The sequence below is a fragment of the Heloderma suspectum genome, chromosome 4 (assembly GCF_057233095.1).
Source record: "Heloderma suspectum isolate Gila_16-S chromosome 4, 16-S_ref, whole genome shotgun sequence".
NCBI lineage: Eukaryota > Metazoa > Chordata > Lepidosauria > Squamata > Helodermatidae > Heloderma > Heloderma suspectum.
In genome coordinates, this window is record NC_139461.1 from 312,548,450 (window position 1) to 312,575,532 (window position 27,083).

The 27,083-nt window shown below is 46.2% G+C and overlaps 1 protein-coding gene across 1 annotated transcript in view; it reads left to right on the forward strand.

Moving 5' to 3' along the window:
* EFCAB8 (EF-hand calcium binding domain 8) overlaps positions 1-27,083 on the forward strand; it is a 91,999-nt gene that overhangs the window by 618 nt on the left and 64,298 nt on the right. Inside the window, exons 2-14 of the mRNA XM_084851822.1 lie at positions 853-919; positions 1,252-1,400; positions 1,691-1,827; positions 5,486-5,549; positions 7,849-8,029; positions 8,318-8,436; positions 10,984-11,087; positions 12,056-12,239; positions 16,147-16,252; positions 20,539-20,623; positions 21,820-21,932; positions 23,638-23,711; positions 25,462-25,592. Coding sequence (XP_084707948.1) covers positions 853-919; positions 1,252-1,400; positions 1,691-1,827; positions 5,486-5,549; positions 7,849-8,029; positions 8,318-8,436; positions 10,984-11,087; positions 12,056-12,239; positions 16,147-16,252; positions 20,539-20,623; positions 21,820-21,932; positions 23,638-23,711; positions 25,462-25,592 — 1,514 coding nt within the window. The remainder of the gene's footprint in view (positions 1-852; positions 920-1,251; positions 1,401-1,690; positions 1,828-5,485; positions 5,550-7,848; positions 8,030-8,317; positions 8,437-10,983; positions 11,088-12,055; positions 12,240-16,146; positions 16,253-20,538; positions 20,624-21,819; positions 21,933-23,637; positions 23,712-25,461; positions 25,593-27,083) is intronic.

Sequence of the window (27,083 nt, forward strand, 5' to 3'; positions counted from 1 at the left end):
GAGCAAGGTGTTGCTGCTCTGTGTCAACTGCAAATATTGTCCCTCCTCTCCCTCATGATTCCTTGGCAGAAGGAGTTGTAGCACTGTGGCAAATGCCAGGGTTTATGAGCAGAAGGTGTTTGGTTCAATCCCAGCCTGCTCCAATGAGCAGATCTGGTAAAACCTCCGCATGAGACCTTGCAGGGCAAACTCCCGTCAGTCACAATGGACAATACAAGTCTTGATGGATCAAAGATCTGACCTCGATTCAAGGATAAGGCAGCTTCTTGTATACGAGATATGAAAACATATGGGTGTACTGTGTCAGCCCTACAAGCAATTCTCCTGAAGTCTTTTTTATATTTATTATTTCCTTACATACATTTATATCCCTCCCTCTCTTATGGAATACAAGATGGCATACAGGGTGTGTGTGTGGTGTTTCTAGGCGATTATCTGCTTAGCTTCAGCAAGGTTGCTTTATTATGTGTCTGCAAACTCTGCTGTGACTTGTGCAACAAGCAAGTTCCAGGGGACATGGAGATTCTCTAATTAGTAGTTCCCAAAGAAGCAGGGAGAGCGTTGGTACAACAGCTTGTCATATGAAGCTGCCGTACCCTAAGTCAAACCATTCGTCCATCTTGGCCAGTACTGCCTATTCTGACTGGCAGTAACTCAACAGGGTGTCAGGCAGGGGCCTTTCTTTCCCATCACACTAGGCATCTAATTGGCCATGGGGGGAACAGAATGCTGGACTGGAGAGGCCTTTGGTCTGTTCCAGCACATGCGCTTTTTATGTTTGCCGAGCTGCTATGGCCTCTTCCAACCTGGGAAGCAGGGTGACGCATTCAACCGTTATTGGCTTTCCGGTAGGGGCAAGGCACGCAGATCTCAGAGGCGGAGCCTGGGGGGCGGAATCTGGAGTTTACTGGCTTTTCAGGTACTGGTTGCCTAATGGAAAACAGTTGTACTGGCCAGAGCAGCAAATGCTGGCTGTGCTGGTGATCCTACATGCCCTTGGCTGGTAGTGAATGCCTCTAGGAAATGGGCTTCAGATTCTTCGCTGGTTGCCCACGGCCCTCTTCCAGCATTTTGCATATCTGTGTGGCATCTGGGTGACATTGCGAGGGCCTAGCGCTAAAGAAAGTGCCACTTCTTGCTTCAGTTGGTGCCAACTATGGCAAATGCTTTCAAGGCTTTGTTTTCAAGCATTGTTTCCCCATCACGTAGTGCTCATCTGCCGTCTTTTTTAACTGCTCCTCTATGTGTCAGCTTGGAGCTTCAATCGAGGCCTTGCTTTTAAAGCTCGCATCTCCGTCTCTCCTGAAGCTCGCTGCACCAGCCTCCTTGCATTCTGCCCCCACCTCCTCGGGTCCATCTCTGGGGCTCACTTAGTGCTGAGCGTCCTGTCCCAGCATTGCGTCGGTGCTGCTGCAAGAGGATGAGGATCGTGCCACCTGATCCTTACTTCAGGGAACGGTTCCTTATTTACTATTACAACTTCGTGTTCCATTTCAAGGCACCGTTCCTTGTAATATGGAGGGGGTGGAAGCCTACCCAGACCGCACACCGATGCTGCTTCCTTGGTGCATTTATAAGCCTCGTTGCCCCGAACAACCCTGAGGGAGTTGGGCCTTGTGTCTCCACCTGAGTGGTTTGGCCAGCTTTTAAGGGACCCTGGCCCTGTTTGTGTTTTGATGATATTCTCGAGGGCCGCGTGCGGCTTTTGACAAAGCAAACTGTGTCAACGCCCCTCGTCAAGGCTCAGCTCGTCAGGAAAGGCCTGCCCTCAGTGACACAGGCCTCGCTTCTCCTGGGCCTGCTCTTCCACTGCCGCGAGACACTCCTGTTCCCAGCCTCACACCTCCTTTCCCATCCCTTGCCTCTTTCCCAGCCCCTGCCTTGACAATTGAATGCAGATTTACAAGTCTTCTGGCAGAGACCTTGTTTCTTTTGTCTTGTACAGCGCCTCAGACAAAAACTAGCACTAAATAACAAGTTTTAGGACCAGCGCTTTTAACGATGTGCATGGTTTGTCAATTGTTCGTAACAACCACGGTGGCTTTTAATTTCTTTCACTTTCCAGATAACTAGGGCTGTTAGCCAGTTAAAGAATTCTTAGTTGTTTAACCAAATTAATAATTTTGAAGTGGGTGTGTGGGGAAGCATACTTTCTTTGCATTTGTTTATTACAGTATTTTTATTTATTTATTTAAAGGATTTTTATCCCACTCAGACAGTGGGGATATGTCTGGGTGACAGCGACAAAGAACTTCACCTTTTCTATGACGGTGCTTGCCACGTGCAGCTAAAACCCCCACAGAATCCCTATATATCTTTAAAAAACATTACAAAAGTCCTGCTAGATCAGGCTAAAGGCCTAGCTAGTCCACCACCTGATTCTCACCGTGACCAACCAGAAGGCTTTTAGTCCATAAAAGTGTTTTTTATCTGATTAATCCAACCTTCCCCAACTTGGTGCTCTTCAGATGTGTGGGGCTACAGCTCCCACCATACCCAGCGTGGCCATTGTAAACCAGCACACCTAGAGGGGCACCAGGTTAGGGAAGGCTGTATTAATCAGTTGAGGTTAGAGCCTTAGAACTCCTTGGGATCATTTCCATTTTATGGGAGGGGGGACGGGGACTGAGGCATGGCATATCCAAGGTCACCGATTAAATCACCCAGAGACAGGATTTCAGCTGAAACCCCAATCTCTGTTCTCTACGGCTGGGCCTGCGTCATGTACTGGAGGTTGGGCCCAAAGGGCAGTCTGGGGATTCTGCTCGTGTACCGTCCACCCCGCTGCACGACTGACTGCCTGGCCGAGGTGCTTGAGGTGGTCTCTGATGTGCGTGTGCAGTCCCCTAACTTGTTGGTGTTGGGGGACTTCAACGTACATTTGGGGGCCGTCCTCACAGGGGCACCTCGGGACTTCATGGAGGCCATGGCTTCCTGGGAGCTGCACCCTATTCCAACTGGGCCCACCCATGTAGCTGGTCATGCGCTAGACCTTGTGTTTGTTTCTGGAGAAGCAGGGAGTGATCTGGAAGTTGGGGGTATATCCACACACACCCCTTGTCATGGTCAGATCACTATCTGGTGACGTTGGACTTCTCGGTTCACAACCCCTCTGCAGGGGTGGAGGACCCATTAAAATGGTCTGCCCCAGGTGTCTTATGGATCCAAATGGATTCCTGAACGCGCTTGGGGATTCTCTGGAGCACGCCAACGGCCACTGGTCGAGACTCTGGTGGGTGGGTGGAATGCTGCAATCACTGGGGCATTAGATCGGGTGGCTCTGAAACACCTTCTGCCCCCTGAACAGGGCTCGGACTGCACCATGGTTCAATCTGCAGTTACGAGCTCTGAAACAGGAGGTGAGACGGCCAGAGCGCCGGTGACGGAAGTCTTGCTCCAAAGGCGATCAGACACGGGCTAGAGCTGTATCTTCAGCCTATCACGTGGTGGTGAAGGCAGCAAAAAAGGAATATTATGCTGCCTCTATCGCATCCGCAGAGTGCTGTCCCAGGACGCTGTTCCAAGTGGTCCGGAGCCTGGTCGGTCCTGTGGCTCTGGAACCGCTGGAGCATTCTAAGGCCTCCCGTGGGGCCTTGGCAAGGCACTTTGCAGATAAAATTGATTGGATTAGGAGTGTTATTCCATGCGCTGTGGATACAGTTCGTGAGCAGGAGGCGGCCTGTGACACACTGGTTTTGTGGGATCAGTTCCAGCTTCTTCCTTCTGATAAAGTGGACAAGGTGCTTTCATCTGTAAGGCCGAACACCTGCTTACTTGATCCTTGCCCATCTTGGCTCATTATGAGCTGCAGAGAGAGGCTGGGTGAGGGGATCAAGGCGGTGGTGAACGCCTCCCTTGAGGAGGGAGTGATGCCATCAGCCCTCAAGGAGGCAGTGATAAGACCGCTCTTAAAGAAGCCCTCCTTGGATCCCAAAGTTCTGAACAACTTTCTCCCAGTCTCGAATCTGCCTTTTTGGGGCAAGGTGATTGAGCGGGTGGTGGCGATGCAGTTGAAGGCACACTTGGAAGAAGCCGATTATCTAGATCCATTTCAGTTGGGCTTCAGGCCTGGGCATGGGACAGAAACGGCCTTGGTCGCCTTGGTGGATGATATGAGGAGGGCTCTGGATAGGGGTGAATGCTCCTTCCTTGTTCTCCTCGACCTCTCAGAGGCTTTTGATACTGTTGACCACAGTATCCTCCTGGACTGCCTGGAGGGGTTCGGCATTGGAGACACCATATTACGGTGGTTCCGGTCCTTCCTCTCCAGCAGGTACCAGAGGGTAGCACTGGGAGAGGAGGTTTTGGACCTGTGGCCGCTCACTTGTGGGGTGCCACAGGGTTCCATCCTCTCCCCGATGCTATTTAACATCTATGTGAAGCTGCTGGGGGCTATCATCAGGAGGTTTGGGGTGCGGTGTCATCAGTATGCGGATGACACGCAGCTCTACCTCTCATTCGAATCTTCACCAAGGTTGGCCGTAGAATCCCTGTCCAAATGTCTGGAGACGATGAGTGGCTGGATGGGGAGGAATAAGCTGAAGCTGAACCCTGACAAGACCGAGGTACTTTTGGTGGGAGACAAGGGGAGGCTGGGGGATGTTGACCTGGTGTTGAATGGGGTACGGTTACCCTTGAAAGACCAGACCAGGTCCGCAGCTTGGGGGTCATCTTAGACTCCCAGCTGTCCATGGAGGCTCAGGTGTCAGCTGTGAGCCGGACAGCGCTGTACCAACTCCATCTGATATGGCGGCTGCGCCCCTACCTTCCCGACCATCTGCTCTCATCGGTAGTACATGCCCTGGTCTCCTCTTGTTTAGACTACTGTAATGTGCTCTACATGGGGTTACCCTTGAAGACGGTTCGGAAACTGCAGCTGGTACAGAACGCGGCGGCTTTCCTGATTAAAGGCAGCTGCCGGCGAGATCACATCACCCCAGTGCTGAAGGAGCTGCACTGGCTACCAGTTGTTTTCCGGGCCAAATTCAAGGTGTTGGTTTTGACCTTTAAAACCCTATACGGTTCCAGCCCGGCCTATCTCAAGGAGCACCTCCAGCAACACCAGATAGGCCGCTCAATAAGATCAGCCTTGGATGGCCTTCTCTCTGTCCCATCAGCCAGGACAGCTAGGCTAGTGAGGACGAGGGAGAGGGCCTTCTCTGTGGAACTCCCTCCCTAGGGAACTCCGCCATGCCCCCTCTTTAATGAGCTTCCGCCATGCATTAAAAACATGGTTGTTCAGGCAGGCATTTGGGGTGGGCTAGGGTAATGTTAGAAATTTGATGTTTTTAATGTTGATTTTTTTTGTATAAACTGTTTTTATTGTTGTACATCGCCCAGAGTGGCTGGGTGACCAGCCAGATGGGCAATTAATAAAATAAATAAATAAATAAAATCTCTCATCTCAACCCTGAGTCAATGAACAGACTGAAAAGCAGTAATTCAAATACTTAAAGTTGTTTTGGCTTTTTCCCAATATTTTTAGGGGAGGCTTAGACTCTGAAGGAGACTTTAGCACTAAGCACCAGCCCCCAGCTCTACAGTTCCCAGTAAGTAAATGACTATGGGTTGGAGACCACTGCTCTCACAGGTGAAATGCTATTAATTTTTAGGATTGAAATGGCAGTTCCCATCATAATGTTTCCCAGCTGTAGGTGTAAGTTAGGTGTTGATTTCCATCCTAAAACACAATTCTTGGGATCATGTTTAAAAGTGTTTGCTGATGCTGATAATAAATAACAACTATTAATGATACTCTCCTTCATAAGTAGATAATGATACATTGCAGGTTATTGAACAGTTGTGCATCTGCTGAAGAGAATGTTGTCTCTGCAACTTTGGCTGCTTTTGCTTGGTTCTCTCTGATTACAAAAGCTGGCGTTCTTTTCTTTCATACACCATTTCTTGTCCCTGTGCAGTATGTTTTTGGAACCACACTATTGTACGTACTGCCTCTTCCCAAGTGATAATGGACTTACTGGGCCTTGCTTACTGTTATTTTTAAAAATGACATCAAAAGCTACACAGCCATGTTTCTCCCATTTATAACTTGCTAAATATATTGGGGGTATACAGAAACTCTGGGTTTCTGCAATCTGAAGATTGGGAGAAGGGGGTAAATGAAACATTTAAAAACCTGGGCAAGGGGTGGGAAAGCAGGACTTGGGCTTCTACTCACAGTAATGTGAAAGATTAACTGGCAGCACACTTTAATCTTTAAGAACATAAGAAGAGCTGTGCTGGATCAGACCAAGGTCCATCTAGTCCAGCATTCTCTTCACACAGTGGCCAACCAGCTGCCCACTGGAAGCCCACAAGCAGGACATGAGCGCAACAGCACCCTTCCGCCCAGGTTCCCCAGCAACTGGTGTACATAGGCTTACTTCCTCTGATATTGGATGTAGACTTTCAGGTCTACTTGCAGTCAATTTAATTAATTTAGTAGTACGTGAAAGGATGATTTTTTCCTGCACTTTCATTGCATGTTATAGAGTGAAGCATTCTATTAATGTTGGTATATTAGTATTACTAAGATAATAGCAGTGCAATCCAAGGCTGGTTGAGTTCAATGAGTCTTGTTCCCAGGTAATTATGTGTAGCTTTGCAGCTTCAAGCTATACCCACTTACCTGGGAGTACTTCTAAGTAGACATATGATTGTCCTGCTGTGCCTATTAGTAGTTGTGAGCACGGCAAGAATATGGAGTGGCAATTATTCTGGGTTAATGCAGAATTAAATAGGTGTGATTATGTGTAGATACTATTAGCCTGGAGAGTTGTGAGAATAAGGACAAGGAAATACGAATTGTTGGGAAGAAATAAGGCTTTGTAATAACTTCTAACTCCTCTCTGTAAAAGGGTATACTCAATATTTAATTGTCCTATTTTGTAGGCCCTCTTTATTTTCTCATGCCTGTAATTACGGAGATTAATCACATGGGGGCAATCAGGGAGAGAAATATGTGTTTTGGTAAAACTGCTATAAAATACACTGAGTACATGGAACATGGTGCCCTGTCAGTGTTTTTCTAGATGCGCAAAGTGAAGAGGCTGCCTTTTCTCTAGGCCCTCACATAGGTAATCTATTATTTGTTTGTTTGTTTGTTTATTTATTAAATTTCTTAATCGCCCATCTGGCTGATCACTCGGGTACTCTGGGCAATGTACAGCAATACAACAGTTTTAAAACAATAAAATTCTACATTAATCTGCTGTTTAATAGGCATGGCTGGCTGGAAGACACTTGCTAAATCAGCACTGATGGCTGTTATTTCTCTCCACTCCCCACCCAAGCAAACGTAGTGTTGTAGTAGCTAGTAGCCATCAGCTAACAATCTTTCTACAATTTTTTTTTGTAAATGCCACATGAACATTCAGGTATCCATGGCTTCTTTGCCTTATTAATTAAAAAAGGAATGCTTAAAAAAAAGATGTGTAAAGCTACTTTTTCTCTTTTCCTTTTTTGACTGGTTAAGGCAGCAAACTTGCAGAACCACTTTCTTTTCTTTTTGCAGAGATTGGATGCTATAGGAATAAATACGTTTAAATGGAATGTGATGAAGTTGCTTCCAACCTGGCCCATCATTCTATACAAGCCACAACTGTCTTTTATCTCTGAGTTTTGCAGGTGGCTGAGAAAGAGTTGGAGCAGGGGGGTGGGGGCGTCCAAGGCCATGGTGCTGCTTGAAGGGTACCGACATCACTTTCAAGGCTAGCTTTGCCTGGGTACTTGTCTGCTGACCTTGTAAAACCGATCTTGTAAAAAGGCTAGTGTTAAAATTTCGTGTGCATGGAGAAGGGCGAAACAATATAAATAGATAAATATCCAGTGATCCTGTGTTCCTTCCAGCACAAGCTTCCGGGGCTTCTGAGCAAGGCAGGTCGCGAGTGCTCGTCTCATAAGCATCTCATGAAGATCTCAGACTTGTGCGATGAGGCTCGCTCCAAGCAGGTGGAGGATCAAATCAACTATGCCCACTTACAGAAACTGGAGCGCATGTTCCATGAAGCGGACATCGATGGCGGAGGAGGTGAGGGGCTGATTCTGCAGGCCACTTCTTCTTTTCTGCTATCAGCCACTCGATAAAGCAGGCTGCAAGCTTTAAACTGATCGATTGGCACAGTTAATGGATAAATCTGTGACTCACCAATTTCAAAATCCGGCATGCATGGTTCACTGGGGAGGAGAAGGGACCTTTCCAGGTTGCTTGGACACCCAGGGCACTTTTGCCCCATCCTGGTGATGTGCCACCAGGTCCTATCAGGGCTGCAGGCATCTTCTGTGCTGAGGAGGAGCCCTTTCTGTTGCTGCCTTTTAGGGCTGGATATGGAAGAATTCCGAAAGGCAATGAAGAAGATCATGGGGGATATTTCTGACGAAGACATTGATGTCATTTTCATGAAGGTGGACACCAACTGTGATGGATCTGTGGACTGGGTAATGTATCTGTTTTGGTAGAGAGCACCTGTCCCCGGCCCTTAGAGGTGGGTTACATAGATATTCCCCTGTTTTATAATAAAGAGGGACATAGGAAGCTGCCTTATATTGAGTCAGACCCTTGGTCCGCCTAGCCCAATATTGTTGACACTCACTGGCAGCAGTGGCTCTCCAGAGTTTCAGGCTGGATTCTCTAGTCCTAGCCCTCCCTGGAGATGCTGGGGATTGAACCAGGTGTCCTTCTGCATGCAAAGCTATGGCCCCTCCCTCCCTTTGATACGTAGATTATCATCTGCAGCAGGGGAAAGCAAGTTGTGGCCTTCCAATATTTTGGCCTATGGCTCCCATCCTCCCTCACCATTGGCTATGCTGGCTAGGGCTGGTGGGGGTTGTAGGCCAAAACATCTGGAGGGCCAGAAGTTGCCTACCCCTGATCTCCAGGAGAAGATCCACGCTCCTTAAGACTTTCTGGAGAGGCCTTGCTCTGGGTTCCTTCTTTGCATGAGGTAAAATCTAGTGGAGCCTGGAGCAATGCCTTCTCCATGGTGGCACCACAATTTTGGGTCCAGTTTCTGAGGGAGGCTTACTAAACTGCTTCAGTATTAGTGTTTAGGTGCATCCTCAGATTTACATAAACCCATTCATTTTCCTGTGTCTTTTAACTGGGTTTAATTTTTCTGCTATTGTCTCCTGGGTTTTTTTTTTTTTTTAATAATACTGCTCTGTTATTATTTTAGTTTCATTTTATTGAGGATAAATCCTATGCAGAATTGCATCATTGGTCCATTTAGTGCAATATTATCTACTGACTGGCAATAGTGTTCCATGGCTTCCAAGGGTCATTCCCATTCCCTGCAACTGCAGATTTTTTGAACTGGAGCTGTTGCCAGGGACTGGACTGGAACCTTCTGCAAGCAAAGCTTGGGTTCCACCACTAGCATTATTGCGCCATCCCACTTTGATTAGCCTCCTCGACTGCTTTTCTTTTACAGAAATGTGCTGTAATAAAACGTAGTCATAAATGATGACGAGCTGTGAAGTGGATATCTTAAAGAATGCACAGTTAAAGTATCTGATTGGGTCCCTGGGAGAAATGCAGTTTCCTCCCAGCTACTCCTAACCTCTTGTTCCTTGACCAAGGACTACCCGCACTATAGCTGACACAACCTTGCTCCAAGCTGGAGCATCCGTCCTGCATTTGGGAAGCTGACCCAGCTCTCGACCTATTATGTCATAACCATGCTGTAGTCAGGGTGGTTCCTATTCCATCCTTTTAAAAGAAAAGAGAGATGGGCAGCACAACCTGATGTATGTGAAGTCCCATTGGGCTCGATGGATCTTACTCCCTCATAAGTGCGCTTAAGATTGCAACACGAATTATGTACCCAGGTCATCTAGATAGAATCTATGCCATGAACATTTCAATTCTGCAAACCATTCTATATTATATGAATTGCATAATTTATTCTTCAATACTAAACAAACAAACAAACAAACAAACTATTGTGCATAACTTACGTTGGTTTTGCTAGTAAAAGTGTGAGGCAAGGAGTTATGACTGAAACTCTGACCTCCATATACCAGAAACCTCACTTGGCTACCTCTATGGCTTCTGAGTCTTCATATGGGCATTCACTGCATGCTTTCAATCATATCCTTGCAGCCATAAGGACTAGAAACTTATTGTACTATTTTTTAATGATAGCTCAAATTCTCAGGAAATAGAATGACCGGCCAAATCCTGCCTGACATCATGCATTTTTTTCTGTGCTCCTTTGAAATCCTATCCACAGGTCTGGTTATTGCATTCTTGCAACAGAAGAAACAACGAAGAACCTCATGGCTCCTTAAAGACTAACACATTCATTCTGGCATAAGTTTCCATGAAGTGGATAGTGTCCATGAAAGCTTATGCCAGAATAAATGTGTTAGTCTTTAAGGTTCCACAAGACTCTCTTTTTGCTACAACAGAAGGCTACCCCTCTGGAAATTGCAATAGAAAATTTCACTTGGGTCAGAAGGAAGGGAACAGAATACATTGGGTTCTGTTCGCCCTCCCCATGACCGAATAATGTAGCTTTCCTTTTCACATGTAATTGCCTGCCCTTCCTTAGGGCCAGTTTGTGCGATTGAACAGCCCACACCATGGCATACATGCTGCCATTTTGAATATTCAAGCCCCAGCCGCGGCCCATGGTGTCATCTGAACCCAGGGACTGTGAGTTATGTGAGGGTTAAACAACCCTCGCATAACCCACAGACTCTTGGTTTGGATGACATGACAAGCTGCAACTGGGGCTTGGAATGTTCAAAACCTGCCCAGCATGCACTGGTATATGCCACAGCCTAGTGTGGCTTAAATAAGCTGTGGTAGGCTGTTTGATCGTGCAAACCGGGTCTCACTCTGTTGTCTCCCCTGTACTGAATTGTAGATAGAAGGCCTTCAGGGCAGGGGCCTGTTCTCTTGTCCTTTGAAAAGCACCATGAACAGTGGTAGCATAACAGCAAGGAGAATCTCTCTTTGTCTCACCCTGCTCCCACTTGCAGGAGGAGTATCTCAATTATATGCTTCGTGAATACCGAGGGAAGGACGACATGCTGAAAAGCAAGATGCTCCCAGAGTTCCAAACAACCATGACATCTGTTTCAGTGTAAGGATCCCTTTGGTCCTTGTGCTCTGAGCAGGAGGGAGGATTAAGGTCAGGGAGGTTGGTGTGTTCTAGTGACACATTTGGACAATGGTGATTTTCACATTCTAGCTTCTAGAGAGAAGTCTCCAGGAGCAAGAAATTCCAGCCACACCCCTTGCTGACTCTTACAGAAGTTTGCACTTCACTTCCCCAGGGGATAAAAACCCTGCTAGTAATTACTTGGCAAACACCAGTTCTGGGTTTCTGGTGCAATGTGACCTCCTGTCTTTGGAGTGCAGACATACTGGAAGTTCAGTAAGGGAGGGAATCACAAAAAGCAGTGGAAGTTGTGTTGGTCCATAAGAAAAGGGTGGTGGTGGTTGTGATGATAAAATTGGGGCTTGGGAGAACCAGGCAAACTGTTTGGAGCTTTTTGGAGGAAGGGATAAACATATATTTAACTCAAAATAGTCTTGCGTGCAAGTGGAATGTGTTTCCACACATGCACCAGAATGGGAAGGGAAATATTTATGTATGCACATGTGGGAAACTGGCTTCTGGGAGAGAATTATAATGTAGGTTCTCCACACACAGCCACCCAGCAAAACAACTTGTATTCTCTGTAGCTAGACCACCTGTTGGGGTCCTTTCCAGATGGAAGCTTCCTAGTGCTAGCAGTCAGAAGCTGCTGTGCACCTCTTCAGTCTTTTCCTCCTTAACATATTTTTTTCTGGTAAGAAAATGGTAGGAAAACACTGGAGAGTTACAAAGGGAAGATGTTGTTGTCTGGACCCACTGTAAAATGTCATGAATGAAGCAGGGTGATTGCATAATAAAAGCCTCACCTGCAAGCACCCTGGATTCCCAACATATACGTTCCGTTCCGGTAAGGTGGTAAAAAAAACAGGCAAAAGTGAGGGACGACTGAGAGTAAAGCTCAGTTTGTGGCTGTAGCAGTTTATTTCTCATCCCTTCTCCTTTGGCTCCAGGGCCCACGCGGAGGAAATTGTCCAGATCCAGTTTTTCCCAAACCAGAGCAGGGGGATTTTGGAAAAGAAGGAGAGACCTAGAAAAGGCATAATCCGGTCCCCATCTGGGCGATTCCTCACTGTGAGCAGGGACGGTATCCTACACTACTGGAGCGACACCTTCAAAATGCTTCGGACTGTCTATGTAGGTAGCCTGGCCAATGTGGGGGCGTGTGTGTGTGTGTGTGTGTGTGTGTGCTTCTGTTCTCTTGGATCCTGCCTGGAAAATGGCTCTGACATTTCTCCTCACGAGCCATCTTTCCATTCTTTCTATATGAGATCCGGCCACTGTTAATGCTTCTCAGGGACTTTGGCAGGACCCTTGAATGGCTGGATCTCATATAGAAAGAGTGCCCAAATACCTCTTCCTTTAGCCATCATTCACTCTGAGATGGGGCTGAGCTAATTGAATGGGATGGAGACTTACATGGCCTCGCCTTCCAAGAATTTAGTGCAGGCCATGGAGAATGTTGTTCAGTCGTTAAGTCGTGTCCGACTCTTCGTGACCCCATGGACCATAGCACGCCAGGCCTTCCTGTCCTCCGCTCTCTCCCGGAGTGTGCTCAAATTCATATTAATTGCATCGGTGATGCTATCTAGCCACCTCATCCTCTGCCGTCCCCTTCTCCTTTTGCCTTCAGTCTTTCCCAGCATCAGGGTCTTTTCCAGGGAGTTTTCTCTTCGCATTAGGTGGCCAAAATATTTGAGCTTCAGCTTCAGTATCTGTCCTTCCAATGAGCAGTCAGGGTTGATTTCCTTTAGGACTGACTGATTTGACCTTGCAGTCCAGGGGACTCGTTTCCAGGTATTCCTTATGTTGACAGGAGGCCCCACATGTGTCTCACGTCTCACCTGCCCTTTCTTGGTTGAGGGCTTTGCACAGCTAACAAGGCGGGGCTGTGTTTCCATTGCCTTAAAGAGCAAAAGTCCAGATCCTTCTCTGATATCACCTTAATTCATTGTCCCTGAATAAATCTAGGAACATAGGCAAATCTGGCCCATTTGCTTATGCAGAGCACTCATGTCGCGATACATGGCCCCTGGAACTCGTCCTCACCTCTGGAAGGGAAGTTACTGTACTCCATCAGAAATGTCGAAGGGAAACTCCAGCGTGAAGCTGCCCAATTTGGAACTCATTAGTAAATCTGGCCTGGTGAGATTTGGTTTTAACCAATCCTGGGGCAGGCTAGTTGACTCCAGAAAGTAATTGTCACTCTTTAGGTAATTATTGACCAATTGGTCATCTTATGCCTAGTACTCACCAGTGGCTTGTCATCAGGAGTGGGACAGACCCATGCAGATTGGAGTTGGCATTAATTTGACTGGATTTTCCACTTGGAGTGCCCTTCATTTTGCTGCTGTTTCCTGTATTACACACTTTCCACCTCCTTTTTCCAAAGGGGCAGCTGTGTTAGTCCATTGCAGCAAAAACAACAAAGAGTCTTGTAGCACCTGAAAGACTAGCAGACGTATTTTGGCGGAAGCTTTCCTGGACACTGTCCACTTCATCAGACTCATGAAGTGTTAACCTCAAATGGGCAGATTTATAAGCAGGTGCTAGTGGTGGAATGGGGAAATGTAAGCTGTGTTGTCAGATGGCATCGAAATACAAAAAGTACAATCCATGATGATTACCTAAACAGCTGCCATTCACAAAATGTTGTTAACACAGATCATTGCCAAGAAGAGCCGATTAACATATGTAGCAAACAAAACAAAACCTCGTCCTTATTCAAATTACGGGAAATACTGTGGAATTGTACTTCAGCAATTTCACTTTATATCTGCCTTTGAGTTTCCTTTCTTCAAGAATGGCCACCTCAGGGCCATTCAGAGTGTCCTGGGAGGTTGAAATGTCCCCCCCCCCCCCCCGGTTTCTGAACATTGCCATTCCTGATGTCAGATTTGTGACCATTTATTCTTTTTCATAGAGACTGTTTGTCCTATGCAGAATGCAGGAGGGCAATGCTGGTAAATGATGGCATATATCACATTGGAAGATGAGCAGGTATATGAATTCCTGACATGGTGGATGGCGTTACTAGGTCCTGTAATAGTGTTGTCAGAGTAGATATGGGGACAGAGTTGGCATCTTTGTCTGCCATGGGGTCTGGTTCCTGTGTTTGTATCTGTGTAATGAGTTCTGCTGTTGCTGGTGAGTATCCTTTTTAGATTGGGTGGCTGTCTGTAAGTAAGTGCAGGCCGACCACCCAAGGCCTGAGAGAGGAAAGGGTGATTGTCCTGGATGGGTTGTACATCACTGATGATATGTTTGAGAGGTCTTAACTGAGAACTAAAGGTGACAACAAGTGGTGTTCTGTTGATTTCTCTTCTGGGTATGTCCTGTAGTAGATTATTCCATGGTACTCATCTGGCCCTGTTGATCTGTGTTTTCAGTTTGTTGGGTGGGAATTGAGTCTGAGAAATGCACTCATTCAGATGACAGACTTAAGTCTGCTTTATGCCACTTTAGCTGTTGTGACTTCCTCCAAAGAATCCATGGAATTTAATTTTTATTCTTATCATATTTGTACCCCAGCTTTCTTCCAGTTGCTCAGTTGGGTGTACATGGTGATTGACCCTTTTTATCTGGACAAAATCCCTTTGAGGTACATTAGGCGAAGAGCATGCGAGTGGCCCAAGGTAACCCAGTGAACTTCAGAACTTAGTAGGGAATCAGTATATTTAGTCAGTATTTACTATAAGCAATAAGACTTCACAATATAGTATAAAAAACGTAAAAACACCGCTGATCAGCTAAAAAAAACCAAACAAAGGAAGAAAAGGACAGAACATAGATATTCTGACTATAGCCCTTACTATTATATACAGCAGTGGCCAACCTACTTTTTTGGTCTGAAAAGACCCCACCAATTACTCTCTAGGAGTTCTGTAAAGGAACAATGCATCATGAGTAAGCTCCTCGGTAGCTCCAGGACCACAATGGGCAAAGCTTTGCTTCAAAAAGTTTATCTGTTATACTGCCCTTACTCACCTGAAAATTCCATAGTTTTTACTATGCTCTCACTTACCTGAAGATTCCATCAAGGAGAGATAAAGACCTTAAAAAATTAAACCATCTCAAATACAATAAGAAACCAGATACCTGAAAGTCAGTAATAGCTAATCTAGTTTTCATCAGAAATTTAGCTCTAGCAAACAAGCTTGTCCTAGCAAACTCTCCTAAGAAAACCACATCTATTCAGTAATTTATGAACATGAATCAACCAGGAATTTGTAGAGTCTCTCCGTGGCAGCCATATCCTCCATAAAGGGCAAGGTTTAGTCCAGCCTCTCTCTGTAATACCACACTGGCTCTCATAGTGTGTTGAGGATGTTGAACATTCTGCTAAATATCCTAAATTTCATTATTATGATTTCATTATTCTTTGCTAGTGGTTTTCTATTCTACCATTCAAATTATTCCTTAGGGTGGCTTACAATACAGAATCAAAAGTACAATGCAAAACATTGAAAAGCATAAAAATACTAGAGACTAAAAGCAATAGGATCCAAAACCTAAAACCAGTGTAAGAGCCTCACAGAGATAAAACAGTTTAGACTTAAAAGCTTGGGAAAATGAAAAGGCCTCCACGTGGCACTGAAACAACCTTAAGGTAAGCCCCAGGTGAGTCTCTTTAGGGGCAGCATTCCACACAGCCAGGGTGCCACCAGTGAGAAGGCCTTCTGCCTGGTAAACACTTGCCACAGGGCTCAAGGGGTAATGAAGGACTTTAAAGGACAAATGCAACACTTTGAAATGGCCCTGAAACAGAAAAGGAGCAAGTGCTGAGTGTGATATGATCATAAAGCTTGGACCCCGTCGTGATCTTGCATTGAAGTGAACTTTCTGAATGATCTTCAGAGACAGCCCAATGCATAATGTGTTGCAGGAGCCTAAGCTGGAGGGTACCAGAACATACTAACAGAAGCCAGGTATCTTTGTAACCCTCACAGAACTACAGTTCCCAGGAACTATTAGTCCCATGTAAGATACACACTTAGGTCTTTTCTCTTGTTCTCTCCTCCCTGCCCTCCCTCCCCACCAATAGTTGGACCAGACCAAGCGGCGCCATAGTTTGAAACTCTGGGTGATTGACATGTTGTGCTTGCCAAATATCAACTTGTTGGCGGTCTCAACTACTGATCAGGACATTGGTAAGCATACAAGGCACCCCACCCCCCGCCCTTACAAAGCTGAGAAGGATCGCTTCATAGTGTTTTGTGTTCCCCACTTCCCCAAGCAGGGAAGTGTTCCAGCGGCTTCCTTTGAGGGAGAGAGCGTTGGAGGACTGTGGCATTTTTCTAATGTGTGCTTTATTAACAAAGGTGCAAGTAGAGCATAAGTGGAGGAAAGCAGCATATCTGCTACCTCACATTAGCTATGCAGAGCGGGGTACTTTGCAGCTCCAAATGCTTTCAGCCTTCAACTAACACTCTCTGCCTCTGTCTCTGAGCTGCTTCTTTTGTTCCTCCTCCTGTGTGCACAAATACTGCTCCCCCCCCCACACCTGCCCCCTGCTTTTAGGCTGGGACCAGAAGCCTACCACCTTTCCACAGTTCTGACGGCTTTCCTGTTTCAGACATTTCAGAGAGACCTTTTGTCTCAAGAAACCACCTTCTAACATTTAACTCCCATGGAGACTTAGAAACTGGCCATTCTAGGCCATTAAGAAACACTAACAATAAATTAAAATAAATAAATGCATGTCTCAAGCTGCACACTCTGATCAAGTGTTGCTTTAAGGCATTCCCCCCAACCTGGTGCCCTCCAGATGTGTTGGGCTGCACCTGGCTGAGCTGGGAATGGTGAGATTTGCAGTCTAACAAGTCTGGAGGGCACCAGGTGTGGGAAGGCTGCTTTAAGGCAAAACTAGTGATGTAGACCTATTTGCAATAATCAGATAGCAAACCCACAGCAATGTTCTCCACAGCGGGAATCTGATTGGTCTCCTTCTTAGTATCTATTTGAAAGGTGCTGAAATGGAGCTCAAAACATCCAGGAAGTCACACCCTGTCAAGGTTCCATTTATGACCTGGACCCCCTGAGCAACTCCGTAAGGATCTCTTGCCTTCTTAAGAGTCCCACCTTCCTTCATTTACGTTCTGCTTCCCAGTAACATAGGGTTTAGGCTGTAGTCATGGGGTGATTGACACTCTGGACACAGGGTTTAACCACAACAATTCACTGGTAAATTAAAGCAAAAGGTATTTACTAAACTAAAGGTATTTACACAATAGAGCTAAGTGATACAAAAGGCATTAAGAGAAAATAAAAGTTGTAAAATACAACCTGAGTTCTAGCATTATGGGAAAAAGGAGAAAATGGATGGCTGAAGCACCAAATGGTGCTTTGTGTGAATGGGACACCAGAGATCAAACTCCAATAGGACTTCCATGGGTTAAATAAATGGAGCAAAGAATAAAAGGAACCTGGTGGTCGGAGTCTACTACTGGCCACCCAATCAAGGAGAAGACAAGGATGAAACGTTTGAAAAGCAAATAGCCAATGTTTCAAGGAAGCATGATTTAGTAGTAATGGGGGACTTCAATTTCCCCAATATTTGTTGGGAGACAACTTCTGCAAAACATGGCCCCTCCAAGAGATTCCTGACCTGTGTTGCTGATAATTTCCTCCTACAGAAAGTAGAGAAAGGAACTAGAGGATCGTCTATCCTTGACTTGATCCTAACCAACAGAGATGACTTAGTGGATGAAGTAGCAGTTACGGGAACTCTGGGGGAAAGTGACCATGTTATACTTGAGTTCTTGGTTCTAAAGGAAGCAAAAACCCATGTAGCCAAAGGCATACCCTGGATTTTAGGAAAACCCATTTTAATAAACTCAGAAGAATGATAAGTAAGGTCCCATGGCAAGCGACTCTAATGAGAAAAGGAGTCCAAGATGGGTGGGAGTTTTAAAAAAAGGAAATTCTAAAGGGACAATTACAAACAATTCCAACAAGAAAAAAGGTGGAAGACAACAGAAGAAGCCAATGTGGCTTCACAAAAAGCTTAGAGATGACCTGAAAACAAAAAAGCACACATACAGGAAGTGGAAGGAAGGCCAAGCTACAAAGGAAGAGTACAGGCGGGTAGCACAGAATTGCAGGCATGGCGTCAGGAAGGCTAAAGCTGAGAACGAGCTGAGGTTAGTGAGGGATGCTAAAAGCAACAAAAGGGCTTTCTTCAGATACATGCACAGTAAAAAACAGAAGAAAGAAATGGTGGTTCAACTATTATAAGGATGGCAAAATGATAACAGATGACAAAGAAAAGGCAAAAGTGCTCAATTCCTAGTTTGGCTCAGTCTTCTCCCAGAAGAGGGTCTATGAGCCCCCTGGCAAAGGCGAAGTACAGGCCGCAGGGGCAGGATTGCAGCTTGAGATCGATAGGCATATGGTCAAGGAACAACTCATTACTTTGAATGAGTTCAAATCTCCAGGGCCAGATGAACTGCCTCCTCGAGTAATAAAGGAACTGGCAGGAGAACACTCAGAACCACTGTCTATTCTCTTTGAGAAATCATGGGGGACGGGTGAAGTGCCAGAGGCCTGGAGGAGGGCTAACGTCCCTATCTTCAAAAAGGGCAAAAGGGAGGAACATGGGAACTACAGACCAGCCAGTCTGACATCAATCCCTGGGAAAATTCTGGAGCAGATTATAAAGCAATCCATCTGTAAGCACCTTGAAAACAATGCAGTGACTACTCGAAGCCAACATGGATTTGTCAAGAACAAATCCTGCCAGATGAATCTGATCTCATTTTTTGATGAGGTAACCTCCCTTGTGGACTGTGGGAATGCTGTGGACATCATATACCTCGACTTCAGCAAAGCTTTCCACAAAGTGCCCCATGATGTCCTGATTAGCAAACAAGGTAAAAGTGGGCTAGATGAAACAGCTATCAGGACTGGGATAGAAGACCTCAAACTCTCCTCCTTACTTCTCCTCAAACTGGGGAGAGGTAACGAACAGGGTACCGCAGGGCTCAGTCCTGGGCCCAGTGCTTGTCAACATTTGTATTAATGACTTGGATGAGGAGGTGCAGGGAATGCTGATCAAATTTGCGGATGACACAAAATTGGGCGGGATAGCTAATACCCTGGAAGACAGAAACAAAATTCAAAGTGATCTTGATAGGTTGGAGTGCTGGGCAGAAAACAACGGAATGAAATGTAATAGGGATAAATGCCAAATTCAGCACCTAGGAAAAAGAAACCGAATGCACAGTTACAAGATGGGGGATATTTAGCTCAACAATAGTACAAGTGAGAAGGATCTTGGAATTGTTGTAGACCACAAGCTGAATATGAGCCAACAATGTGATGTGGCTGCAAAAAAGGCAAATGCTCTTTTGGGCTGCATTAATTTGCATTAAGTATCGCTTCCAAATCCCAGGAAGTACTAGTTCCCCTCTACTCAGCACTGGTTAGGCCTCATCTGGAGTACTGTGTCCAGTTCTGGGCACTTTAAGAAGGATGCAGACAAACTGGAGAAGGTTCAGAGGAGGACAATGAAGATGATCAGGGGACTGGAAACAAAGCCCTATGAGGAGAGACTAAAAGAACTGGGCATGTTTAGTCTTGAGAAGAGAAGACTGAGGGGAGGTATGCTGTTCAAGTACTTGAAAGGTTGTCACAGAGAGGAAGGCCAGGATCTCTTCTTGATCATCGCAGAGTGCAGGACACAGAATGATGGGCTCAAGTGACAGGAAGCCAGATTCCGGCTGAACATCAGGAAAACATTCTGACTGTTAAAGAAATACGTCAGTGGAACCAATTACCTGGGCTCTCCCATACTGGAGGTGTTCAAGATGAAGCTGGACAGCCACCTGGCAGGGATGTCTTGACCTGGATTCCTGCATTGAGCAGGGGATTAGACTTGATGGTCTTGTAGGCCCCTTCCAACCCTACTATTCTCTGATTTCTCCAAAGCATGGTGCTTTTCAGTCGAGTCAGCTCACTGGTGGAGCTGGGAGAGCAAGGGATTCTTCACACGGAGCTTTTATCCTACTATTGAGATTGGTTGCTCATGGACGTTTGTGGGTCCTTTAGATGATGTCGTTAACCTCCAGGGCATCTCCTGCACTAAATGACCTTTATTCCATTGTTAAAAAGATTGGAGATAATGAGCTATCAAATTATAGTGCTTGAGTTCCACTTCAGTTCCCTCGGTGAGAGGAGGAAAACCTGCAATAAGAGGAGCTAGACCACAGCGCCACCTAGTGGCTGTATAATGAAACATATAGAAGACTCAGATAAGGGGGAAAAGGAGGGGGAAACGGGGGGAGGAAGCATGTGTAAAGGGAGTCCATTGTGATCCTGCATTTAAAATGGAAGCAGAAAGCCCCATTTGAAATGCGGGATTTTAGGCTGGTATAGAGATGCTCCAAGGGATGCCGCCCTTGAAGACTGTATTCTGCTCTCCTCTCTCTTCACTCAGAGTTCTTTGATATTGGCGGCAACAAATGTGACCGGATATTTACCCTTGTTGACCTGGATGGATGCGCCACAGCCATGGATTACTGGTAGGTCTTCAGAAGGCCCGGGGATGGATCCCAATACAAAAAGGGTTTGAGAAGGTGGGGAGGAGTGGCTGCTGGAGAGCCACAGGACTCCATCATGAGACCATTCGAAGAGCCCTGCTTGGATCAGCTTCCTCTTTCCAGCAGTGGCCAACAGATTTTATTATGATTTTATTGATGACATTTATGTTCTGCCTTTCTTCCAAGGAGCTCAAGTTGTCATAGATGGCCACCCACTCCTTGCAATGTTGTCCTCACAACAACCCTGTGAGGTAGGCTAGGCTGGGAAATAGTGAGTGGCCCCAGATTTGCCCAATGTTTGATGTCTGAGTAGAGATCTGAACCTCCCAACAGATTACCTTTGACAGAAAAGAGATTGCCCACCCAGCCTGATTGACCCTGTTTGGATATAATGGTGGCAGCTGGTGGCAAATTGTGGGTTAATGAACCCACAAATTCCGGGGATGCTTGTTGTGCCGTTGTCACTTCTTAAATTTAAACTGTGATGTCTGAACAGGGGCACTGGGTTGTTTGTGGGGTAAACAGCCTCATGTTAACCCAAGAACAAGCCAGAAGTTAACCTGGGTTGTTGGTTGGTTAATTAATTAGCCCATGATTTACTGCTGGCACCGCTGTTACATCTGAACAGGGCCATTGAGTTAACATCCTGGACCTTCTTGCTATGCATCATGGACAGGGAGTTTCATCAGTGATGATTATGTGATGTCACAAGTAAGTTACGCCCTGTTATGGAGGGAGAGACAGGGAGGAGGGGGTGTCAGGATAATAGGAAGCTGCCTAATCCCAAAGGAGGCCATCAGTCCATCCAGTTCAGTATGTACATAACATAACATCCCATTTCCCATAATGGCTAGCCAGTTTCTCTGGAAAGCTTTAAGCAGGTCCTGAGGGCAATAGCCCTTGCCATGGTTGTCCAGCAAATGGTACTCAGAAGTAGACCTTCTCTGAACACATGGAGGTTTTATATAGCCATCGAATGATCTGGAGTCAGGACAGTTTTGAAGTGATGCCCTTTTGGGTCGTGGTTCCAGCACTGTCATCTACCATCTCTAGCAAAGAAATGTACAGCCCCGTATCTGTGACCAACCTGCTTCCTGGCTAGGCCAAGTTCCGACCCTGGTCAGCATCTGCACAGTATCTGCCGGGTCTTTTATCACCTCTCTTCCTACCTGAACTAGGACAGATGGATGTAAAGGGGTATTCTGTGTTGGAGACGTGAAAGGGAACATCCTGATTTTCACCTCGACGGATGTCGTCATGAATGGGCTTTTCAATATCCGCAGCTACATAGGTAAGCCATGGGCCAGGTGCAGAAAAGCAATGCAGGAGATGGGCCAGGGAGAGGAAGGCAGAAGCCTCAGCTGGTGGTTGCTGGGCTGCTCCATGGACAGCCTCCTCTCTGGATGTCTTACACAGGTCATAGAAGGCATTTCTGTTCTGGCAAGCTTTTGCCCGCTAAGTGGCTGTGTCTGCCTCTGTATTTTTATTGCTTTTGTAGTGTATTTCTTACTGAATGTATGATTTTATATTATATTGTGGTTTTAAACTGTGCACAGGCACTAAAAGAGTATGATATAAATATATCTATCAAGCAAACTGCAGATGCACTACCCTACAACAGATCCTCAGAAAGGGAAGGAGGGAGAGAGACATGTTATACCCCAAGGTGCCTTCAGCTAACCTTCAGCTTTCTCTCTTTCCCTGCTTGACTTTGACCTGGTTTGGCAGCCCAGCATGGCTTATTTAAACCTTGGAGGAGAAGACTATCAATGGCTACTAGTCCTGATGGCTATGTGCTACCTCCAGTATCAAAGGCAATATGTCTATGTACACCACTTGCTGGGGAATATGGGTGGGAGGGTGCTATTACACTCATGTCCTGCTTGTGGTTTCTTGGTTGACAGCTGGTTGGCCACTGTACGAACACTGAATGAATGCTGGGCTAGATGGACCTTTGGTCTGATCCAGCAGGGCTCTTCTTATGTTAAGCCATGACAAGCCACAGTGCCTGCAGGTGCCAGATTGCCTATTCAAGCCCTAGTGACAGCGTGTTGGTCAACTAAACGTGGGAGGCAGGTGTTGTTTGAGGGTTAAACAACCCTCAAATAACCATGGTCTGTTTGGATGACTCCCAGGGTTCGGACGACACAACAAACCATGGTAATCCCCTGCCAGAGGTTGGGTATTCAAAATGTCCGACGACACGCACCACAACCCACCCTTTGTCTGTTCCAAACTTCCAGTTGCTGTATCTTCACACCCACGCAGGGCCAGTTTGCATGATCACTGCGGCTTAAACATGGGCTGCTGTTGGGTTATTTGAGGGTTGTCTAACCCTCAGACAAGCCATGCCACCCGGGTCAGCTGACACAACAAGCCGCAGTCAGGCAGTGATTATTCAAATCATGCCTGGCACATGCTGCAGCTTAAAAAAGCAACTGTTGCTCGTTTAAGCCACAGTGATTGTACAAAGCAGGTCTCATATACACACAGACACACCTCTTACATCAGCCCTGAAGAGGATATGTCTCCTTCCCCAAGCTCTGCTGGCTCCCTCATTCAAACACACAGAGGGCCAGTTCGCATGATCAGATAAACCACCAGGGTTTATTTAATTCATGGTGGGCTGTAGCATGTGCCGGTGCATGTGGGCAGCCAATACGAACATTCAAGCTGTGTTGTCCAAACCCTGGCGGCAGGGGTTGTGTGAGGGTTAAAACTATCCTGGCATAACCCCCGTCACCTGGGTTTGGACAATAGGACAATCTGCGGCTTGAATATTCAAAACCTGTGGGGCTCACCATGGCTTAAACTGTGATTGTGTGAACCAGGTCAGACAGATTGTCACTGGCAGCTATTTCCCTAACCATTAGTTCATTACCGACTATTAAATAGCGATCTTACTAACAAAGGAATAGGGATAATAACTGTGACATATTTTGGAGAAGTTGGAATCTGCTGGCGCACAAGTGGTTGCTTGGCTCTTGTTCTCACAGGTGGTTTAGCAAGAGTCCCCGTGCAAATCCTCATGAAAGGGAAGACCCAATCATACAAGAATTTCACCGTGTCTGTGAGTTTTTCTGTGAGTGTGTCCGGTCCAGAGTTATGATGAATTCTGTCTGGTCCCCTGCCTCCCTGCTTTGAATTAGGGCTTAAGGCCTGTGATATTCTCTGGAAGCATGCCAGTGATCATTAAGTCCAGTGTTAATTTGACTCTGGGGGTCATTAGCTGTCTCAAGCACCTGCTCCTTGCCTTGCCACCATAACTCAAGTTGCCAAATTGTGTAAGGATCCTGCATGGCAAAACATCACAAGGAGACAGATAAAGTGAAATAGGAGTATTAGCTGTCATTGTGTGCAGCAAAGAGGGTTTGTACTTAGTTCTGTTCTCTTGTTTAGGTTCCCACTCCCAGTTTTAAAAGATAAACATTTTCTTAAATCTAGAGTTGTGTGGTTCAAGCCAAAACAAATACATCCTTTACATGTTCTTCAAAACAATATAGAATCCAGGAACAAAAATCCAGTTAGGCAATATCTTTCTTATGTCCAACCAAAAGGTCAGAAAAGACTGTGCAAGCTTTTGAGTTTTCCAGATGGGGAAGAGGATGGGAATAAAGAGAAAAGTTGAAGAATCAGGCCAGATCATGTGGCCATGAGGTCTGAAGTTTAGGCTGAGTTCCAAAGCAGTGATTGCAGATAACAGAGAACCATCAGTTACAAATCTGGGTTGTTCCTCTGCAACAACCTACAGTTTCAGGTTTGGAGGTCTCGGATAACAACCCAGGGACAGAGCATCCCTAGGTTGTTTAGCTCAGTGGGACTGGCCAGCTGGCTGGGGGGTAGCTCGTGTGCTCCTGCTCGTTCATGGCTACCCAGGGTTTGTTTAAATCCTGGGTAGCCATGATGTGCGAACCAGGCCAATGAGTAATTGCTAGGGGTTGCAGGTATAATAGCACCTGGCATTGTGGGACAAAGAAGCAGTGGGTGATCCTCATTTTGGAAAACCTAAAGGCCGGCTGTAACTCAGATCTGTCTTTTGCTCTGGCCAAAACACACAGGGCTCAGAGCAGGCAGAGAGCAGAAATCAAGAAACATGAGACTTTATATCTGCACAGCCAAAGATTAATTTTAGATGTTGGATTCTGGATTTTCTTTTAATTGACTAGTGTGGCTATCTTCATTTTTCCAAACAATGTGAACCAGTCACAGACTCTCAGCCCAACCTACCTCACAGAGTTGTTGTTGTGAGGATAAAACGGAGAGGAGGAGGATTATGTACGCCACCTTGGGTTTCTTAAGGAGGAAAAATGGTGGGATATAAATGTACTAAACAAACAAACAAACAAACAAACAAACAATCATTTCAATTGGAGACAGATGATAGCCTTCCTTTCGAGAGTTTGTAGTGGGGATTGTTGCTCATGTTCTTTGCACCCATCCCACTTTTGCCTCTGGAAACAGGTTTTGCAGGTGTTAGTATTGTTTCAAAAAGCGATTTGACCAGAGGTGACTGTGGAGCAAAAGCTGTTTGTGTGCACACCATGGAAAGCAAAGCAGGCCTAAACAGGGGTACAATATGCATTTATTTGTGCTGTTGTAACAATCATATCTTTTTTCCTGTCTATCAATTTCCTCCCGGGGGAAAGTGGTCAGGGAAGGAGTCTAATTCCTTCTTTTTGGCTTTCCAAAAGTTGGCCCGCATATGGACCTAGAGCTCTCCCCACTTCTGCTAGTTTACAGCTCTATAGCCTTTGCTCTTGCAACATTTTTCTTCTTCTCTCTCTCTCCCCCTCTCTCTCTCCCCCCGCCCCCTTTTATAGGCTTTGCATGGAGACTGGTGTCAACAGATCACGTACATTCCCCAGCTCAATCTGGTCGCCTCCTGTACACCAGCTGATAAGACTGCCATGGCGCTGACGTCACTCCCACTGCATAACGTTGGTAAAACCCAGTAAGAGCGGCTCTTTTCTCTCAGCTTTATCAATAAGCTACAATAGCTCCAGGGAGGCTTAAAGAATAACGACTGTTCCCACAAGAAGGTGGGGCGGGGGGATGGGTCAGAAGGATCAAGGAGGCATAAATTGTGATAAAGATCCATCAGGGATGTGTGGCAGAAGCCATAAATACACAATAGTTTCCCAGGGTCTTTCAAGAGGGAAGTCTGATTCTCTCAAGGGCTTCTGAGAAATCAGGTGCCAGCATGGGAAGGACATTTTGCAGTTCTTTTGTGCTGGGCAGAAAATGGGAAAATCCAAGCCTTGAATGTGTGTGTGGATGGAGCTGCCTCCCACCTGCAGGAATAATTCTTTCTGAACCCTTTGGCAGTTGGATTGCCAATTATACAGGCGCAGTAGCACCTGTACAGTTAAGGCATCTTTTTTATTTAAAAAACACATTCTATCACTTTAAGTACCTGGCATTCAATTCTTTATGTTATTGAGAGTGTTTGTCCTCATCTCTATGCACCTATTCTCTGTTCACACAAGAAGAGTCCTGAGGGATCAAAGCAATGGCCCTTCTAGTTCTGCATCCTCTTTATCTCTGCCAGAGAGCTGATGTCAATTAGTGGGGGCAGTACCACGGGAATAAGGATGCTTCATAGGTTCGCGTGTCTGTGCGTGTGCACGTGCGCGCACACGAGCGTGTTTTAATGGGACTTTATGTTTGTCCCTCCCCTTCTGTGCAGCCAGATGCTCAATTTCTTGTCCCTTCTAGTCTGTTTCTTTGCCCTCCTGCTTGCATTGCCCCTGTCTTCCCTTTAGCATCCTCCACGCCCACTCCACCCTTGCTTTTGTCTTCTCTCTTCTCTCCCCTTGATCCTCCTACTTTTCTGTATTCTCCACCTTCCCCTCTTTTGGAACAAGCAGCTGTCTATTGGCACTAGGTCCAATGCAGGCATTTCGGCCCCAGAGTCCAGACCTGCTGTAGATTGCAGAGATGCCTGGAGGAGGCCTGGAGGCATGATATGTACTGCCTCTGCAACTGCTCTGCCCTCCCCGTCTCCCCCTGCTGTACTTCTGCCAGGGCACCCAGTCTTTTCTTCTCTTGTTGACCTTCACCCCTGCCAGTTGACTTGAGTACCTGCACAGTGTCACACACAATCCAGGCGCTGCATCCTCTGTGGGGAATCATGGGGTGCACTTCTCACGTTCCTTGCCGATTCACGGGACCCCTGTGTGCATGCTGCCCCCAATGCAGCCAGTCTAGTGGAAGGCAACTCCACCTGGGCAGAAGGAGTTGGGCCAAATATTGAATGTTGTTCTCTACCTGGGAGCAAAGTGGAGGGGATACATGCCCCGACTTTTTCTTTTGCCTTCAGTGTTTTAAAAATGCTTTGGAGTCTGTGAGCTCCCACCTCAGTACACACTGAAACTGTCAAGGAGTTTCTATTTGTTGTTCAGTCGTTCAGTCGTGTCCGACTCTTCGTGACCCCATGGACCAT